Here is a 20,057-nt window from a genome sequence, read left to right as displayed (position 1 = left end):
GTGTGTGTGTGTGTGTGTGTGTGTTTCTGGAGTGTGGGTGGGGATAACAGGTCAAAGAGCAGTTTTCTTTAGAAGTACAGTATCAGTTCCCTTTGTCACACAGAGAGGCCTCACGTTTCCTATGCGCACACACACACACACACACACACACACACACACACACACACACACACACACACACGAGAGAAAGGCTTTGGCCTTTCTCTTGATAAGGCTTTCTATAAGTATTTTGCTTTTTCATGACAACTTGGTGTTCTTGTTTAGTAAGCTTCTATTTGTTCCCCTTCACGATGGCTGACGCACATCACACCCAAATCCAACCTTCACTGTCCATATAGAGGCATCTGGATTGGCAGATTAAATGACTTATGTCAGTGATGAGGTTAAATGCTCAGGGGTGACGACAGCTGAAACATGACGTGGATATTCAAAGAGCTTGTGTGTGTGTGTGTGTGTGTGTGTGTGTGTGTGTGTGTGTGTGTGTGTGTGTGTGTGTGTGTGTGTGTGTGTGTGTGTGTGCGTGCGTGCGTGCGTGCGGGGATTATGTGGTGCCGTGATTAGATTTCCTTGGAGATTGAGTGAGTATTGAGATCAAGCAGAGAGCAGATCTCCACTATGTTGTGAGTGTGTGAGGATCAACGAAAGCCTTCTGTTAGGCCCCTACTGTTAAGCACACTCAGTTCTTTTGGATCTATTATTAAGGATGTCTATTGGCAAAACATGTATCACTGTTATCATCTTCTTATGCAATTCTGACCGCTTAAATCCTAACCACATTAACCAACAAGCCATAGCAGTGATACGCTTTAATTCTAGTAACACATTTTGGAGCAACAGAACTTGTTTCCTCAGGTCCCCCCCCCCTCTCTCACCCACATTTACACACAATAGTTGAATCAAACACATAGCAGCTGTCAGAGGTGACATATGGGCAGTGCTTGATTTGTAAATTATGAGGTCCCATCATTTACAAATTAAGCACTGCATAATTATGTAATAGCACCAGTGGCTGCTTTGCTGCAGATGTAGTAACCAACGCTGGCCACATGATGGCACCAGAGTATGTAGTCTCATTGAGTTGACCCTATGCTGTATGGTTGAGTATTCCATGATTTAACATTTGAAAAGAACATGTTTATGTTGAGTGACATTATTTAATGTTTTCACAAGGCAAACTGATCTTATCCAGCAATAGTGACGATAATGCTGATGCTTGTCAGTGGTGATGATGTTAATACAGTACTTTTGTTCATATTGAATACATCCCAATGTGTATGTTCCCAGGGCTTTGGTAATGTGGGTCTGCACTCCATGAGGTACCTGCACAGGTTTGGGGCAAAGTGTGTGGGCATCGGTGAGATCGACGGCGCCATCTACAACCCAGAGGGCATCGACCCCAAACAGCTGGAGGACTACAAACTGGTACCAGCACAGCTCCTCACTCCCATCTCTTATCTTATCTTATCTTTATCACCTCTCATCTTTTCACAGTTGAGACTCAAAGTTGCTCTCTCCCTCTCCACCTGTGTGTGTGTGTGTGTGTGTGTGTGTGTGTGTGTGTGTGTGTGTGTGTGTGTGTGTGTGTGTGTGTGTGTGTGTGTGTGTGTGTGTGTGTGTGTGTGTGCAGCAACATGGCACCATCGTGGGCTTCCCAGGGGCCAAGCCTTATGAGGGCAGCATTTTGGAAGCTGACTGCCACATCCTGATCCCTGCTGCCGGAGAGAAGCAGCTCACGCGTGTCAACGCCCCGAGGATCAAGGCCAAGGTAGACCCTCTCCCTCACAAGCTCTTTATCTGGATCCATGACAGCTAGGATTGGGTACCTCCTTTTTTCAAAGTGGTTGACTGTTATATTTATTCTGTTGATCTAGTCATGGTCAAGCAGAGGGTGTGTTTGTGTTTTGTCTGTTTCAGATCATTGCCGAAGGTGCCAATGGTCCCACCACCCCAGACGCTGACAAGATCTTCCTCGACAACAATGTCATGGTTATTCCTGTAAGAACACGTGCACACACACACACACACACACACACACACACATACACACACACACACACACACACACACACACACACACATTCCAAACCAGCAGATGTGTGAGTGTGTGTTGGTCCATGCAGGACATGTATCTGAACGCTGGCGGTGTGACGGTGTCGTACTTTGAGTGGCTGAAGAACCTGAACCACGTCAGCTACGGACGACTGACCTTCAAATATGAGAGGGACTCAAACTACCACCTACTCAGTGAGTGATATGAGAGTGTGGGCTCCAGGCCCCTTCAGTTCCCCTCAGGGTTGTAGGAATTCATTGCCTATAGTCTAAAATGGGGGTTTATCCCTGTGAAGTGATCTAAGGTGCTCCACATCCCTAGACCGTGGATAGAGTATGTTCCGGGACAATGGTTGTGTCAATACATCTTTCCACTTACACATGGAGGATTAATCTAAAGGCTGTTAAACTATCCCTTACCTGTGCTCTAGTTATTTTATTATCCCGTATTCCGGCTGGTCCTGAGATTGTGGAAGATGTCTTGTTCTTCTTTCTCCTCAATTTTTTCGTAATCTCCACACATTGCGTATATGACTACTGGTGTTTATGCCAGGATATACTTTGATTAATCTTAGCAAGCATTGGTTATACTCAGTATTTAAGCATTCAATTGAGTAATTTAAAGTAATTAACTTTTTTTTCTAAACATTTGATTTCTACTGTTCTAGGCATTAACACATTCACTGCCAGCCGTTTTTCAATACTGTAGTTAGCTTCTGCCAAGTTTTTTTTTTGAGGATTCTGGCTCATCTTTCAAGAGCCGAGGATTCGTTTCTGTTAGGATTTTGTGAACACACAATATCTCAAAAGAACTAATAGAATGTGTGCTTTCTCTGTCTAAAAGAGTTAGTTTGTAGAGTTAGTAGTTATGTAACCATTAGCAGTTGAATACAGCATGGTTTCAGCGTCTGAAAATTTATTCTGAGATAAATGGCTTTTTGTGAAATTCGATAGAACAGTCACTTTAACCATTCATTTTTGGCATCAGTAAGACGTCAGACATCTAAACAATAGTTTTGAACAGTAATTTCCTCCATAACAGCAGGAAACACCCCTCTCCTTCAAACTCCTCCCTCCGTGTGTGTCTTCTTGGCTGCAGCGGGCGTGTCACAAGCTCGTTTCTGCTGCTGCTGTAACCTCGCGTCACCAGGCTCACTGCTTTGCTGCTGCTCCTGTCTGCTGGCGGCCGCTGGGCAAGTCTGGATGGGCTCGCTCGTTTCTTGCGGTTTCGGTTGAGAGCTTTGATGAAGCTTTTGCGATTCTGGTCTTATTTATGCTGCGTGTTTCAAAGTGTGTTCCACCCGTAATCTATTATGCAAATTTGCAATCCCTCACCGCCAGCAATCAGCGCGAAAGCGAAAGCTTTTCGCCAATCCATTCTACAGTATGAGAATGGTTTCATCGCGCGTTCCCCTGCAGTTTTGGCTCTGCTTTTTCTAGTCTGGGAGAGCACTGTCGCCACTTAGTGGGTCGGTGGAATGGGTTGTACACGTTCGGTGGCTCCAATATTTATATAAGAGATGTAAAAGGGTTAGATGCACATCCCACGGTAAAAAAAAAAAAAAACTTCATTTTTGACGTAAAAACACGTCATTGGCAGTCAACCGTTGGATTTTGTTTGACGTAAAAACACGTCATTGGCAGTGAACGTGTTAAGCGAGCTTCCAGGCGATGCGCAGGACATCCTTGGTGTGGTAGATAGCCTGGGTTCGTACCCTAACAACCTATTTTGTCTTCCAGTGTCTGTGCAGGAAAGCATGGAAAGGAAGTTTGGCAAGCAGGGAGGACCCATCCCTATCGTCCCCACCGCTGACTTCCAGGCCAGAGTTGCTGTGAGTCACACTTACTCACTCACTCACTCACTCACTCACTCACTCACTCACTCACTCTCACTCTCACACATACACCCACATATACCGCAAGTTTTTGTCATATGGTGTTTTATATAATTCTTTGGATTTGGTTTCACCTACGTGTGCTATCAAATGGATGAATTTAACCAAATTGTCACCAAAATACATGTATGTTAGGGTTACGTAATACTCCTGTCAGTGCCCCTGACCAAGGCAATGGCAAAATAACTGGAGTTTGTTCCCGGGCGCTGCACTGCAGCTGCCCACTGCTCCTAGTTCTAGGAAGGTTCCTAGTACAGGATGGGTCAAATGCAGAGGATGAATTTCCCCATGGTGATAAATAAAGGATAACTTAATTAAATGGATGAATTTTCCAACAGAAGACCATACAAGTGTCAGAAAGATTAAATCAAGTGTCCATCCATTTATGTGTTCCAGGGCTTGGGCCCTCATTAACTCATTGAGTGCCAGCCACTTTTGGAGAACGGACGCTCCCAGTGCCAGAGTTTCAGAGCGTTTTCAGTGATTTCTCGAGGCCCACAGAATATTGTGTGATATTACTATGTAAACACTGAACACGCACAAAGAACGATGAGACTCTATTCTATCATCTGCAAAAAAAAGTATATTGATCCCATTTTCCGTTCTTTAGTTATGAGCCGGAGAAAATAGCTTTATTCATCCAAAAATAGCAATTTTTTTCTAGAAGCTGAGATAATTGGCCTTTTGTGAAATTAAACATTTCAAGCACATCACTGACTCTGAAGCTTGCTGCTGGTGGGCATCGGATATTCTGGCTTGCGTTTGTCAATCCTGTCCTGCTGCCTGGGTCTGTCTGGGTGTTGCGTGCTGCTCTGCGTGCCCCCCCCCCCCGCCCCGCCTCGCCTCGCCTCAACTGCACACTCCTCCTCCTGTCTGTGGTGGCTCTCTGCTGAGTTTGCTGTGCCACCCGCGACATCCAGCTTTTTTACAGCGTTCCGCGTGTGTTTGTCACCGGCAACGATGCTTCCAGTTGAGAATAACAACTCCACGGTGTGGATGTGCTGTCGTGCTGTCGCAACCGACACGGAGCGGCTCAATTGTGGGAGCAGATTGGCTGCTGCAGGCACAGCTGCAGTAACGTGCTTCAGCATATCGATGCATACGGATGCGATGCGATTTCCGTTTCCATAACGACTTCTTCTTTGTTTTTTCCTTGCCTTTCTGTTATGTGGAGAGCACTGTCGCCACCTAAGGGTTCTGTAAAATAGGTTATAGACCTCCAATAGCTATAATATTTGTACAGGAGAGGCAGAAGGCTTTGATCGACGCCCCACCGTCAAAAAACGCAATTGACGAACATGTCCGTCCTTGGCACTCTACGTTACTATTTGAAATGACGAACATGTCCGTCCATGGCATTCAATGAGTTAATAGTTTTGTTGCACCTGTGTTTACCGTGCCTTTTAGACACAAAATGGCTCCGGTGAAAAAGGCCTATTAGTAACAAAAACAGTCTGACACACACACACACACACACACACACACACACACACACACACACACTGCACTCCACTACACATTACACTACTGCATTCTCTATAAACAGCGAAGTGGTGCTCTGTTTGCAATTATGGTATCTTTTTGTTCTCTGCAGGGAGCGTCTGAGAAGGACATTGTCCACTCTGGGTTGGCCTACACCATGGAGAGATCTGCCCGGGTGAGTGAGGCACACTTGTTTTAGTGAGTCAGTGAATCTGAGGCGGAGGACTCGTAGTCACACAGACTCCAGACTCCAGACTCCAGACTCCAGTCGCAATAATGATGTTGTGTGTGTCACAGCCAAGGTGGGAATTACATGGAGGCCATGGCCTCCATTGCCCCTCCCTCTGGCCGTGATGCCCTGAGATCCTTAAGGCCACCTTGGCAGCAGTGCCCTGCTACCAGCCTGCTACTGTCAGTTGCTTTAAAAGTGTCAATGGTCTCAGTTTAATGTAGCCTGCTCGATGCAAAGGATGTGTCATTGGCTAATTTCAACACACATTTCAGAACAATTGCTCTTCATGATGTCAATAGAGCAATGGCCTTTGTGACCTGGCATGTGGCCTTGTGCCCTAAAAAAAATTGACGCCGAAAGCAAAATGGCCTTGCCCCTAAAATGATGAAATTCCCACCCTGGTCAGAGCCCTGCTAGTATTCTTAATCGGGAGCGGTAACATATTCCAGTTAGCAGCTCCAACAAACCTAAACGAACATTTGCCCATATTAGTTTTGAACCTAGACAAGCACAGATCAGCAATGCTGGTGAGCATGAGTGTCCCCACTCCTCTGAAAATGATTATTGAGATACTTGGGGGCCCTGTTGTTACAGAGATGTTATGGGCCGTGCTGAGCTGCAGTTGTACTGCCCTGGTATCCAGAGGGAGCCAGTCCATCTGCTGAAAGTGCTTTTTCCCAACTCGAGGCTAACCCCAAAGCTCCCCTAATTAGTTTATTCTGAGAGACCTGCAACTTCTCTTTTAGGACTTTTAGGCCAACTGTTTTTCAAGATTGACTGTTGTTTGCATTCTCTTCTGCTTTGCAGCAAATCATGCGCACAGCCAGCAAGTACAACCTGGGCCTGGACCTGCGGACGGCCGCCTACGTCAACGCCATCGAGAAGGTCTTCAAAGTCTACAACGAGGCGGGGCTCACCTTCACATAAACGGCCAATCACAGCCCACGTTCCCCCGCACGCTCTACCCCACCCTCCTGCTAGTGATCACACTTCTGCTTTCTTATCGTCGTTTCCAAAACAGCCTTCAGAACATATAAGTGTTTACATTAGAGAAGCCCACCACTCTTTCTCTCTTTTAAGACACACACACACACACACACACACACTCTGAGACATTCTGCGGCTATGCTGGTATGTGTCCTATGTCCTGTGATATTTTTGCTGCCAACATATCAGTGTCGCTGTTTGAATATCAGTCCGTCCTTGTTTTTGTGTTTTTCTGAGATCTCATTGGAAAAGGCCAACCGTCAGCTACATCGTGAGAGAGATTGAAAGAGCCTGTCCTTCCCAAATTAACGTTCCTGCTGGTGCTGTAGGGCAGCCATGTTGGGAGCCCCCTTTTGTGATCCTGGATGTATTTATGACCCTCCATGATACGGTTGTTTCAGTTGACAGCACTTCAGATGCCTTATCTCAGATAGAGCCCGCTCGAAAAAGGAGACACCCACTTCAGTTGACTTTAATTGAAAGGGATATAGATTTAGCATCAGTAAAAGAGAATAATATAAATATGTTGCTCTTGAGTTTTTGTCACATATGAAGGCCAGGCAAGGCTAAGGCTTAGGATTAGTATTAAAGTTGCCAGGGTTTAGGATCCCCAACAAGGTTTTTTATCCAAGTTCCTTTAGATTCAAGATTTTAGCTGCAACACATGTACCCCCTCGCCTCCTCCCGGTCTCCACCCAAAGCAGCCTCTCCCCGATTCCTCCCCTGACCAAGAGAAGGGAGGAGGAGATGGTCACTGTGACTGCCAGCTTTAATTTTATCCTTCTAACCATCCAAGTCCTTATATGGAGATTACTTTGGCGGCAAAAAAAATGTGTATTGCCTTTTTTGTTGTTGAAAACCAATAAAATGTCAAAGTGATTCAACAGCGTCTGGCTATTCAATATGAAGATTGATGAATCATGGTTTAATCTCACAATAACATCACATAGGCGCTGTAACGGTGACAAAACCATTCAGTGCTGGGGGGTGGTGTCTGGTGTGTGTATTCACCATGTATTCACACATGAATTGGGCTAATTTGAATCCACAAGAGTCTCAGCTTTCGAGTCATACCCTTATGCAATTTGGAAAACATTTTTTTCTGAGCCATATATATTTATAAACAAAATCATGAAAACAATTTATTAGCTTTATTTTCCTCATAACCATTGACCACCATTATCTGACAATATCTGCCAACAGCCACAGGAGGGCACCAGAGACCCTCCAGTAAGTTGATGAAATGGTTTCCAGCGCTCGCTCAGACCGCCTTGCATCACATATTCATTAGGACCTATGACATAGGTGATGCTTTTGTGGGAGAGTGTTGTAGGCTACATGTAGCATAGCTAACTGTCCTCCTTAGATTGTTGATAGTTTGTGATAGATAGTCCATTACATTATGATTATGATAGATTGATATTTTGTCCTCACGTTTTTATGATTTTGGTCACAGATATTTAATTTCTTCATATATCAATCATATGATTTGAGCTTGAGAAAATGTGTAAAAAAAAATCAGGAACTACCCGGGGACTGCTTTTTTGATTAAGCAATATATTAATAATAATGTGCCATTGGGCTAAGTTAGGACCAAAACAATCAGACGAAACATATCAAAAATGGCAAAAAACATTTTTGGGGTAAATGTTGGCTATTAATCAGTCAGTCTCTTTCCATCCTAATTTAGCCCAAGATGCACCGCTAAATTAGGACGAAAAGAGACTAACTAAAAACATAGCCAACATTTCAACAACATAATTTTTGGGCTAAATCATGGCCACGACGGACTGACCAGATTTAGCCCAAAAAGCGATGTCCATGGGCGTCGGGTGCTGGGAGGGTGTAATTGGAGAAGCATGCATTCTTGATTTGTTTGTTTGCAGTGCTAACCCATCACATCATCATCAGCGGTGCTGATGCGACGCATCTGCCTGCAGCGTGACCCTGGCCTCTAAATACTAACCGACACCACATCCGAGGCCAGCTCTTCCACATCCCTCCTCTCTGGACCAGCACGTGCCTGACTTCCGCTGTCCACTCTCTTTCCCCCGCCTGCTCACTCTACACAGCATGGAGAGATCTGCCCGGTGGGGTGAGTGAGCGTGGATAAGACAGAATCTTGCCTTATTTAATTTAATTTGTTTGTTTATTTGTTTATTTAGAAAACCATAAAATGTCAACAAAATAATTCAACACTGTATGGCTATTCAACAGGAAAACTGCATGGTTTCATGGTTTATTTTCATACATCATCATACAACATGACACAGGTGTGTTTTATTGTACAACGTGAACACTTCCATTCAGGGCTTTGTGGAGAGATGAAAGATGACATTCAGGTCACATCAACCCTTTGGTCATGTCAAATACTTGGCCAGCTACCGCATCAGGCGCGGCTGTCTGCAATTTGTCATCAACGATGCCTGAAAGGAAACACACACACACACACACACACAACGAGAAATGAAAAATAGGCCTACACTATCAACTCGAGTCAGTGGTCAACATAATGAAGTGAATGAACACATCTGCTAATAAAGCTATCATACATGTATCAGAAAAGTTTATGCTTTCTGTAAAAACAACAACAGAAACATAAGAAAAAAACAAGCGTGAATAGCTAGCATGCAACCAAATCTCTAAAATGCAGGATGGCAGGGGCAGCCCACCTTACTCTGCCTCTGCCACCCTGCGTTTCAACCCCCCCCCCCCCCTCCCCTTTAGCCAATTGGCGTGAACACAACACACACCTTCACACACTTGACCTAACCTCGTATTACCAGGCTCTTCCCGAGGAGAAGAGTGTTATCAGGCTCTAGCTCTAACGTTAGCTACACAGAAGATTTTTCTGGCACACACGTATCCGGTAACCAGATTCTGCATTGGTCACGCCTCCAGGTCCCGAAGCAATGGAAACGGCTCCAGACTACACTTGACCGCATGGCAAATTTCAGCCTACTGCCCCTGCCATCCTGCATTTTGAAATTTGGCCCCCCTTTTAGCCAATTGGCATGAACATAAACACACACACACACACACACACGCACGCACACGCACACTTGACCTCCATGCCCAATTTCAGCCTCCTTGGGCGAAAGGGTGATTCACTTTTTGTGGACCAACCAAGCGACTGACCAAGAGTGAGTTATGGAGCTGCTAGTCACAGCTAAGAATAGCATACAGCAATCTTATTTACTATAATCCATGCTATGAATTTAGATGGGAAAGCGTCATGTTGAAGGGCGGTAAAATGTTCCTCACCAATTAAATGGGAAAATTGAGATGATGAAATAAAAAGATCACCTTTATCCTCTTCCTTCTTTTCTCCGTCCACCACCTTGTGAATCTGCTCCTTTGCTGCATCAGCTGGGAGACACAAACCCATCGTCACATACCCATTCAGGCAGATTGCACTGTGTGCAATAGTGGTGAATACTGTATATCAACTATTATGTGTGTATATATATATGTGTATATATATATATATATATATGTGTATATATAAAATAAGGCTGGCAATACAGTATAAACCCTCCTCAAGAAAAATGTATTAAGAAGGTTAAAGTCTGTCCAAAAGTGTGTATATGCACCTCCAGTTCAATCAGTCCAATAGTGCACCTTGGATTAGTGATCACTGATCAGTTTATTGCCTCTGAAACTCAACAGCATTTTCTCCAATTCATTTATAGTTAGTTTATGTAATCATATTATATCATAATACAGTAGTAGTCATATAGGCTATAGTATACAGGTCATTCATGTATTTGAAATGTACTGTATAAAGGAGATAGGAGTGATGTATAAAGACTTAACATTACTGTAAGTATCTACTGTGTATATATTCACTTTAACAAAGCAGAGAATTGTGAATATCTCACCCATCGGCTCGATAGCGCTGTTAGGTACTTCCCCGAGTTCTCCAATGAAATCCATTTGCTCCTCTGTTGATACCTTGCTGAGGTGAGAATGTGTAGCAGGGGTTGTGAGAAAATGTGAGGGTGTGTGTGTGGGAGGAAGGTTATAGGTGGCAGAGGCCAGCCCCACCACCACCACACACACCCCATCTGTATAGATCAACCCTTTGGGAGGCAAATACGCACGCACACACGCGGGCGCGCACACGCTCACACACACACACACACACTACACACACACACACACACACACACACACACACACACACACACACACACACACGCACAATCTCTCTCACACACACACACACACACACACACACACACACACACACACACACACACACACACACACACTTCTCTCCAAATGTATGCTCAGGCACACCTCATATACATATACATATACATATACATATACATATACATATAGATACAGTATAACATACTTCCCCTCTTCAACCTAACAGCAATTCCACCATTTTGCCGCCCCTGAAACAGCTGGTTATTGTTGTTCTCAGCAGCATAGCTACAGGTATTATTTACAAAAGCTTTGACTCACAGCAAATTTGAAGACGTGTGGGAGATTCAACACTAGCACTGCTGTTTTTAACACTTTGAGCAGAATCCACTAAAGGATTGGGGTTGATGTTGCACCTGTTAAACCCCTGGAAATGATTGATTGTTTGTTTGTTTGTTTTTGCACATAATTAAAATCAGAGTACAGACAAAGGAAAACAACAGAAGATTGTGCCGGTAGAGACAGACAGAAAACCAGATTGGGTCCAAGGACGTAGTGGATGGTAAACACAGTTTACCCACCTCTTTCAGATCTGTATAAATGAATGCGGTGAAACAATGTGGGTAAACTACTACTACCCCTGAATGGGTCTATATACTATATACCCTATACATGGATCTCTACCTAAGAAATTAAACCAATATCGATAATAATCCGGACCAAAAAAAAAAAAAACACGAGAAAAGAAACAAGCAAACAATAAATAAGAAAAAGTATAGATTGAGAAGAAGAACAACCAATTCAGAAACCACCTGTATGGGATGGAAGACATAAGACTTAATTGTGCCACAAAAGGGCAGAGTAACACACAGCGTCTTTGCTGTTCTTGTATAGAGAGAACAGAAACTGGGGAGCTGTAGAGGGAGCCGTAGAGCAAAAACTAAAAAACAGTGCAAATAATGCGGATCAGGAGATGTGTCAGATTCACAAAGACAGCTGCTATTGCCCCCCAATGCCCCACACCGTGAACAGCAACACAATGAAGAGCTTCTGAAAGCTGGAATGGAAACTATGAGCCTATTTAAGAGAGATAGGATGCTCACACTTCCTCATGGCAGTGATAGCAGCATGGTGGAGGCTTTGCAAATATCAAAGACATGTCAGAGAATGTATTCTAAAGTAGAATAGAGGGGGGCAGAGATTGTTATTTTAGAGGATACGAAGCACATTCATCCTTATACTTAAAGGTCCCATATTCAGCTAAATACAAGTTATAAAAGTTATTGTTAGGGTCTGACCATGTATCATCCACTTTTGTATTGAGTTATAATTTTATAAGGTAAATATGTAGGACATTTCCCAATTTTCTCTCAGGTACATGTGGACTCGATTCAAAGCCACTAAAACAGACAGTTATTCTAAATAGGTTATTGTAAATTTGCGTTAAGAAAATTGGTTAAGTGATGAGCTAATGTGGATTTACTAAAATTATCAGTAACTTTTCCCTGAAGGGTATGTCTGTTCCCACAGGCCACTGGAAGGTGAGAGTTTGGAAAGTAACTGTAACAGAGCATATTAAGTACTGTAACTCTAACAGAGCACAAGTAACTGTACATGTACGTATAACTGTAACAGAGCACAAGTAAATGTAACAGAGGACAAGTAACTCTTAACACTGAGCATAAGTAACTGTAACATAGATGTAACAGAGCATAAACTGTAACAGAACACAAGTAACTAACACTGAGCATAAGTAACTGTAACATAGATGTAACAGAGCATACACTGTAACAGAACACAAGTAAGTGTAACAGAGCATATTAAGTAACTGTAACAGAGCATATTCTTGATGTAGCCTCCTTTGGACTTTATTTCACTGTGGGTATAGATTGAAACAGGAAATACCAGCAGTGGCATCTTAACGTTTTGTAGGACAATGTGAGTCACACTGAGAACATCCATGCTGTCAGCAGATACAAAGAGACAAGGCATGTATGTATTTAATAGTACATAACATCTTCTTGTGTGGGACAAGTTAATAACACCCTTTCACTTTGAGTGTGGGTGTGTTTGTTTGACAGTTTCAAGTAAACTGCCCTGGTGTACAAAGAACATATACAGCAGTTACAAAATTACAGGTTAACACAACAGACAATAACAAGCATCAAGAGCATAATTAAATAATTTCAAAGAAAACATGAACACACCCTACGAGGAATGCTTTCTAAAAGTGCTTTAAAAGAAGCAAGCGGGATCAAGTGATCTATTTTAAAGTTTTCCTGGAGCACATTCCATCTGTTGGGGGCGAACCAAGAAAAAGCGGTCTTTCCTTGTTCGGTTCGCACCCGTGGGACAGACAGTCTGATATAGGACCGCGATCGTGTTTGATAACCTCCACTGTTACAAGTGTCGCGGACTCGGCAACCCAATTCTAACAAGCTCGGTCTAGGGGCAACATACATCACCGAATCCCACAACATGGAAAGACATGGCTGTCATTAAGAGGCTGGGGTATAGCTCACCTGGGGACTGCCACCCTTGGACCCCGGTGTGGCGTCGGCCTTCTCCCGACAGCTCAGCCGAGGAGGTGTGGATGGTGTTCAGACTCGAGACACCATCCTATTCATAAAGACGCTACACACGACATTAAGGATAACATAGATAACACTGATATAAAGGAAACGAAAATGGGGATGCGCCCGCAGGAGCCTGTCTCCCTTCTTCAGTCTGGACACTTGAAAAAGCTCCCCATCGCGGCTTCCGGGTACGTTATATCCCTTCCCGTAACCTCACTTCCTGAGCCCACACCTCATCAATGACAGCCAAACATAGCAAAGACTATTTATGTCATATCATAACTAATACCGCCATATCTACGTGAGAGAGGGTAGCGGGCTGTAACATAGGTAGCGGACCGTCACACAAGAAAGGAGTGAGGATAAGTAAGGTGGAAGTTTCCCAATTAATGCTTTATAAATAAATATCAGACAGTGCTGATCTCTACGCTCCGACAGGGAGGACCAACCCACATTTTCGTACAGAATACAATGATGTGTACTGAAAGCATCACCTGTAACAAAACGCAGAGCGCTATGATATACAGCATCAAGAGGCTTTAAGACGGATGGAGAGGCATACATGTAAATCACATCACCATAATCAAAAACTGACATTATCAAAGATTGGACAACAGTTTTTCTGGCCAATAGTGAAAAACAAGCCGATTTTTCTCCTCAAGTTCTTTGTGAGATGTTCTACATGTACATGAAAAGAAAGTTTGGTGTCTAACCAAATACCAAGATACTTATAAGAATGAACTAATTGAATTTGGTCGCCTTGAAGCGTACGGATACACAAATTATCATTTCTGTTTAAAGATCTTGAGAACAACATCCACTTTGTCTTAGTGGAGTTCAAAACTAATTTAAGATCGAACAGGGACCGTTGCAACGAATCAAAAGCGGCCTGCAAAGATAAGACGGCCTGTGCCGGGGTGGGTCCAAAACAATATAAGATTGTGTCGTCTGCGTAATAATGGACATTGCAGAGATCAGAAGGAAGAAAAATGTTATTTATATAAAGAGTGAACAGGATAGGCCCGGAAATGGAACCTTGGGGCACGCCCTTCCCGACGTCCAATGAAATGGATTTGATATTTTCCGCCGTTACAGACTGTTTCCTTCCAGTCAGATAGTTAGTAAACCATTTGACTGAGGGGTCATCTAATCCGATGGCGGACAACTGATCAATCAGGATGTTGTGATCTACTGTATCGAAGGCCTTGGAGAGGTCTACAAAGAGAGCCGCACAGTGCTGGCGGCTATCGAGGCCATTCAAAATGTTATTCAAAACAAGGGATGTGGCAGTGACCGTGCTATGGCCGGGTCTAAAACCAGATTGATGAGGCTGAAGAATGTTGTAAGTATCTAGAAATGCACGGAGCTGTACGTTCGCCAAGGTTTCAAGCACCTTGGCTAGGCAGCACAATTTAGAAATGGGACGGTAATTATTTAGATCGCTCAAGTCACCACCTTTAAAGAGGGGTGTAACTTGAGCAGTTTTCCATATGGCCGGGATCTCGCCCGTGACAAATGTTAAATTACATATATGGGCAATTGAGGGGGCGACCAGGTCAGCGCCAAGGCGTAAAAGGAACGGTGGAATGTCGTCCTCACCCTTGGATTTCCTGGCATTCAATTTGGAGAGAGCCTCATAGACTTCATGACTACTTACTGGTCTGAAGGAAAAACGGTCGTCTGAGGAGGCGGGAATCGCCATCGGAGGCGGGCGGTCGGCTACGAAGGCAGAAGTCGCCAACAGAGGCGGGCGGTCGCTGATGGAGGCGGGGGTCACCGGCGGAGGCGAAGAGTCGGTAACGGAGGCGAGGGTCGCCAACGGAGGCGGGCAATCGCCAGCAGGGGTCGCTAACGAGGGCGGACGGTCGCCAATGGAGGCGGGGGTTGCCAACAGAGACTGTCGCTCGTTTACAGGGGCGGGGGTCGCCAGCAAGGGCGGTCGGTCGCCAACTGGGGCGGGGATCGCCAGCGGGGGCGGGCGATCTCCAGCAGGGGTCGCTAACGAGGGCGGACGGTCGCCAATGGAGGCGGGGGTTGCCAACGGAGGCGGTCGCTCGTTTACAGTGGCGGGGGTCGCCAGCGAGGGCGGTCGGTCGCCAACTGGGGCGGGGATCGCCAGCGGAGGCGGGCGATCACCAATGGGGGCGGGGGTCGAGGGGGCCGTGTTATCAGTGAGCCTCTCAAACAAATAGCTCGCGGATACAAAGTGCTGGTTAAAAGTATTGCACATATTAAGTTTGTCTGAGATTATTTTACCATCAACGTTTATCTGGGGGGGAGAGTAGAGGTAGGTGTGGCTTTGAGAGTTTTAACTGTTTTCCAGAAGTTGGAAGTGTTACAGCTAGCAGCTAGATAATAATCCGCTTTGGCTTTTCTGATTATACAAATGGATTTATTTCTCATTTTCCTAAAGTGAAGCCAATCTGCAGGATCACCAGTGGAGTTAGCATTTGCCCAAGCAAAGTCTTTAATTCGCAATGCTGATTTGATGACCCCTGAGAACCAAGGACTGGAGCGATTTTTTACTCTCAGTTTTTTGTAGGGGGCGTGCTTATCTGCGAACAGATTGAAGACACAAGAAAAATAATCTAATGCTAACTCAGGGTCAGGAATCAGACACAATCTCTCCAGGTCAGAATAAAATAAATCATGTAAAAAGGCTTGATCTGAAAAAAAAAAAAAAATACGTTTTCTTATAAACTTACCACTAGATTTAAAACTTTTGGTCAATCTGACACAAGCTATGGGGCAATGATCACTGATTCCCTGTGCAAAAACCCCTCTCAGAGGGTACTTAACTGGTCTATTTGTCAGGATGATGTCTATGAGAGTGGATTTAGATGGATTTTTTACATTCGGTCTAGTGGGATGTTGGATGAGCTGGGATAGATCTAATTCAAGGCACAGATGTTTCAGACTGGCAGATGTTTCAGATAACCAATCGGAATTTAGGTCACCCAACACTAACAGTTCACCTGCGGTGAAGTTGGATAATATTTTTCCAAGATCTTCAAAAGCTGATTTCGGTGCGGAGGGTGGGCGGTATACACCAGCTACTGAAAGGTGAATATCGCCCCCGACACAGACATCTAAAATAATATACTCAAAACATTTTGGGACAGAGGAGGCAGTTAGAACAGAAGCTGTTAAATGATCTTTTACAAAAATCACTACTCCTCCCCCTTTAGCCTTCCTGTCAATTCTAAAAAGGTTAAACCCATTTATGGAAATATCCGAATCCGGGGTTCTGCTAGAGAGCCATGATTCTGAAATGACAAGGATGTCAGGCAAAGTATCATTAATAAATACATTGATAAAATCCATTTTAGGCAGCAAGCTCCTAACATTGAGATGCAGGAATTTCAGCCCCGAAGTAGCATGAAACTCCTGAATGGACCATAAAATGGGACTATTTAAGAGGACAGAAGGGGCAGGAGAGATGGGTATAATTTTCAGATTGCCCTTCGTGACTCCCCTTGGTCTTGAAGAGCGGCGAGACAGTCGTACCATACACGGGAATAGAACAGCAATATTATATGATTCACACATAGCAATATTATACGAATCACACATAGCAATACTATACGAATCGCACATAGCATTCCAATCAGAACAGTCATTATTAATACAGCCCTTTGTAATAGCAAAACAGCCATCAGCACTAGAAGATACATAGCTAGATAATGGGTCTAGATATGACTGTTCTGGGTTTAACAGTAACCCAAGCCCGAGCTGAGAGAGTGCGAGAGACTGATTGGTTAGGAGGCTTGGATGTGAGTCCCGTCAATTAAAGCAAGCAGTGAGGAGCGGGGCACAGTGAGTGACAGGATAACAGAATCCTCTGATTGGCGCAGACAGTTGATGGATGGGAGCTTCAGAACAGCCAAGGTTCAGAGTTGGACCAGTGTGAAATGAAGCGTACCATTAAAAACTACATATTCCAGGACTCACCATAGACATCTGAATAACTGAGAGAGTGAGCGTCCATATTGCTTGTTTCTCTCTACGCATGCAAACCAGTTTCACAAAGACTAAAAAGCAAGTCAGCCTACAGTATCACAAGTGAAGCAACACAATGAGGGACCGGATTAACATCGGCCTTGTTTCTCACACCGTCGTTCATCCTCCCACTTCTCACGACTCTAAACCTGGATGAAACCCAGGCCAGAAACCCACCTTACACTGCCGAGCTAGAGCTGTGCAGCATGTGCCGTATTGCTTCTGCTTTTAAGATTGAAGAAACATCTCGTGGAACCTCTGCCCTCGTAGCCTCTCGCATGCAATGCATTGCTTTCTGGCTGACGATAATAACCCTAGATGTCGAGACAAAACACACGCTAAGCCAATACAAAGCTATATAGGACGGCCGCTACTCTACGGTTACAACATACATGTACTGTACTACAAGTCACTCTACGGCAGGGGTAGGCAACCTTTTTGATATGAAGTGCCATTTTAAATTTTGCTTGTCAATCAGTGTGCCGCACCAAGATTAATGACTCACACATCAAAATTTAACGTCATTCCTTCCAAAATCAGGACATTGAAATGGAAGCACTATACAAGAGACACAGCACAGTCCTTCTCTGTCGTCCGCGCTGGCATTTTATTTGGGATATTTACGGTAGTGAGCCACTCTCTGCCTCTGATTGGTTGCCTTCCATGGCAGCAGAAAGCAGATTAATGTGTTCATCTGCTTTGCTTGCAAATGGCTGTGAAGTAGGTCATTTGACTGGTCACTTCAACAATTCTGCAAAAAAATCTCAATTGTGCACTTAGTGCTACTGTGCACTGTCATGCCAATGGTTAACCCTTCGTGTGCCAGAGTTGGCACCCGTGCCATAGGTTGCTGACCCCTCCCTGCTCTACGGGTCTGTTCATGCAGTCTACTGGAGCTAACTATCACACACACTACACAGAATGCTCATCATCTCTCCCCATCGCATCAGTCCCTGCAGAAGCTGAAGCGACGTCCTTATTTGACACGTGAGCGCTTTACGCATGCACACGCACACACCACGTAGAAGCTAACATGCACAAACAAAACAAACACACATAATAATGTGTGTCGGCCTATATTCATTCAAACACAAACACCAGCTCATACTGCTGCACCGGGCCTTTATAGCTCATGATCGGACTAATTTCACCAGTGGAAATAATTTCATTCAAATATTAAAACACAACTGTCTCTCTTAAATGATAGGCCTAAAACACACTTATTCTTTCTGAAATGTTATTATTAAAATGCTATTTTGGATATTCACAATAGCCTAGGCCTACGGAAATTTGATTTGGCTATAGTGCATTATATTTGTTTTATTTTATCAGTGGAAAATCACAGGTGTATATAAGGTTAAAAGTAAACACATGCCTAAAAATTGAAGCAGCACACAAAACGATGACTGCATTCTGTGGTGACCCCGCAGTGCCAAGAGTTAAATGTCAGTGAGAAATAAGCAGGTTATACAGGTTCACTAAATTGCCCTCTGCTACTTATAGGATTAGCCTACAAGAATAGAAAGAAATGCATGCCATTATTATTTTTTCAATCTTTGATGAGCACACAAGATAAGTGACGAGTACAGTGCACTTCTTCCCAAAGTTTCCAAAGAGCCGATAAAAACATTAGGAAACACACTGAGTATGCATCAATATCCGAGCTATATATAGGCTATGAAATCAATAAAGACACAAACCCAAATCTCAAATCGCCCAACGTTTCCAAACCCTCAAAACTCCACCTTCAAAGGTCACAAGGCAGCTGGTTTTGAAACAAAAGAAGGAGAGAGAGAAAAAACGAGTTGAGGGGGGGGGGGGGGGGGAGGGGAGGAAAACAAAATCTGTTGGGGAGAAGGGGTCGCTAACGAGGGCGGACGGTCGCTAATGGAGGCGGGGGTTGCCAACGGAGGCGGTCGCTCGTTTACAGTGGCGGGGGTCGCCAGCGAGGGCGGTCGGTCGCCAACTGGGGCGGGGATCGCCAGCGGAGGCGGGCGATCACCAATGAGGGCGGGGGTCGAGGGGGCCGTGTTATCAGTGAGCCTCTCAAACAAATAGCTCGCGGATACAAAGTGCTGGTTAAAAGTATTGCACATATTAAGTTTGTCTGAGATTATTTTACCATCAACGTTTATCTGGGAGGGGAGAGTAGAGGTAGGTGTGGCTTTGAGAGTTTTAACTGTTTTCCAGAAGTTGGAAGTGTTACAGCTAGCAGCTAGATAATAATCCGCTTTGGCTTTTCTGATTATACAAATGGATTTATTTCTCATTTTCCTAAAGTGAAGCCAATCTGCAGGATCACCAGTGGAGTTAGCATTTGCCCAAGCGGAGTCTTTAAGTCGCAATGCTGATTTGATGACTCCTGAGAACCAAGGACTGGAGCGATTTTTTACTCTCAGTTTTTTATAGGGGGCGTGCTTATCTGCGAACAGATTGAAGACACAAGAAAAATAATCTAATGCTAACTCAGGGTCAGGAATCAGACACGATCTCTCCAGGTCAGAATAAAATAAATCATGTAAAAAGGCTTGATCTGAAAAAAAATTAAAATTACGTTTTCTTATAAACTTACCACTAGATTTAAAACTTTTGGTCAATCTGACACAAGCTATGGGGCAATGATCACTGATTCCCTGTGCAAAAACCCCTCTCAGAGGGTACTTAACTCATTCACCGCCAATG

General features: G+C 44.2%; 2 protein-coding genes and 1 long non-coding RNA gene across 3 annotated transcripts in view; 2 read left to right on the top strand and 1 right to left on the bottom strand.

Moving 5' to 3' along the window:
* The window catches only part of LOC310774744 (glutamate dehydrogenase, mitochondrial), a 30,314-nt gene extending 22,790 nt beyond the window's left edge, over positions 1–7,524 (top strand). Inside the window, exons 7-13 of the mRNA XM_083634875.1 lie at positions 1,285–1,422; positions 1,628–1,765; positions 1,915–1,995; positions 2,121–2,244; positions 3,790–3,881; positions 5,539–5,601; positions 6,466–7,524. Coding sequence (XP_083491001.1) covers positions 1,285–1,422; positions 1,628–1,765; positions 1,915–1,995; positions 2,121–2,244; positions 3,790–3,881; positions 5,539–5,601; positions 6,466–6,585 — 756 coding nt within the window. The 3' untranslated portion in view covers positions 6,586–7,524. The remainder of the gene's footprint in view (positions 1–1,284; positions 1,423–1,627; positions 1,766–1,914; positions 1,996–2,120; positions 2,245–3,789; positions 3,882–5,538; positions 5,602–6,465) is intronic.
* Positions 7,525–8,848: 1,324 nt separating this feature from the next.
* LOC310775335 lies at positions 8,849–10,683 on the bottom strand. Its single transcript, XR_014552652.1, has 3 exons — positions 10,527–10,683; positions 9,952–10,014; positions 8,849–9,071 (listed from the first exon to the last, which is right to left on the bottom strand). It is a non-coding gene; the product is annotated as an uncharacterized lncRNA (long non-coding RNA).
* Positions 10,684–13,288: 2,605 nt separating this feature from the next.
* LOC310775674 (glutamate dehydrogenase, mitochondrial-like) overlaps positions 13,289–20,057 on the top strand; it is a gene marked incomplete at its 5' end in the record, with an annotated part of 34,726 nt that continues 27,957 nt past the window's right edge. The window contains 2 exons of the mRNA XM_083635823.1: positions 13,289–13,387; positions 15,044–15,370. Of these exons, the coding sequence (XP_083491949.1) occupies positions 13,289–13,387; positions 15,044–15,370 (426 nt within the window). The remainder of the gene's footprint in view (positions 13,388–15,043; positions 15,371–20,057) is intronic.

This window comes from Poromitra crassiceps (genome assembly GCF_964638095.1).
Source record: "Poromitra crassiceps genome assembly, chromosome: 4".
NCBI lineage: Eukaryota > Metazoa > Chordata > Actinopteri > Beryciformes > Melamphaidae > Poromitra > Poromitra crassiceps.
The sequence above is the reverse complement of the archived record's forward strand: the minus strand, read 5'-3'. Positions and strand labels throughout refer to the sequence as shown.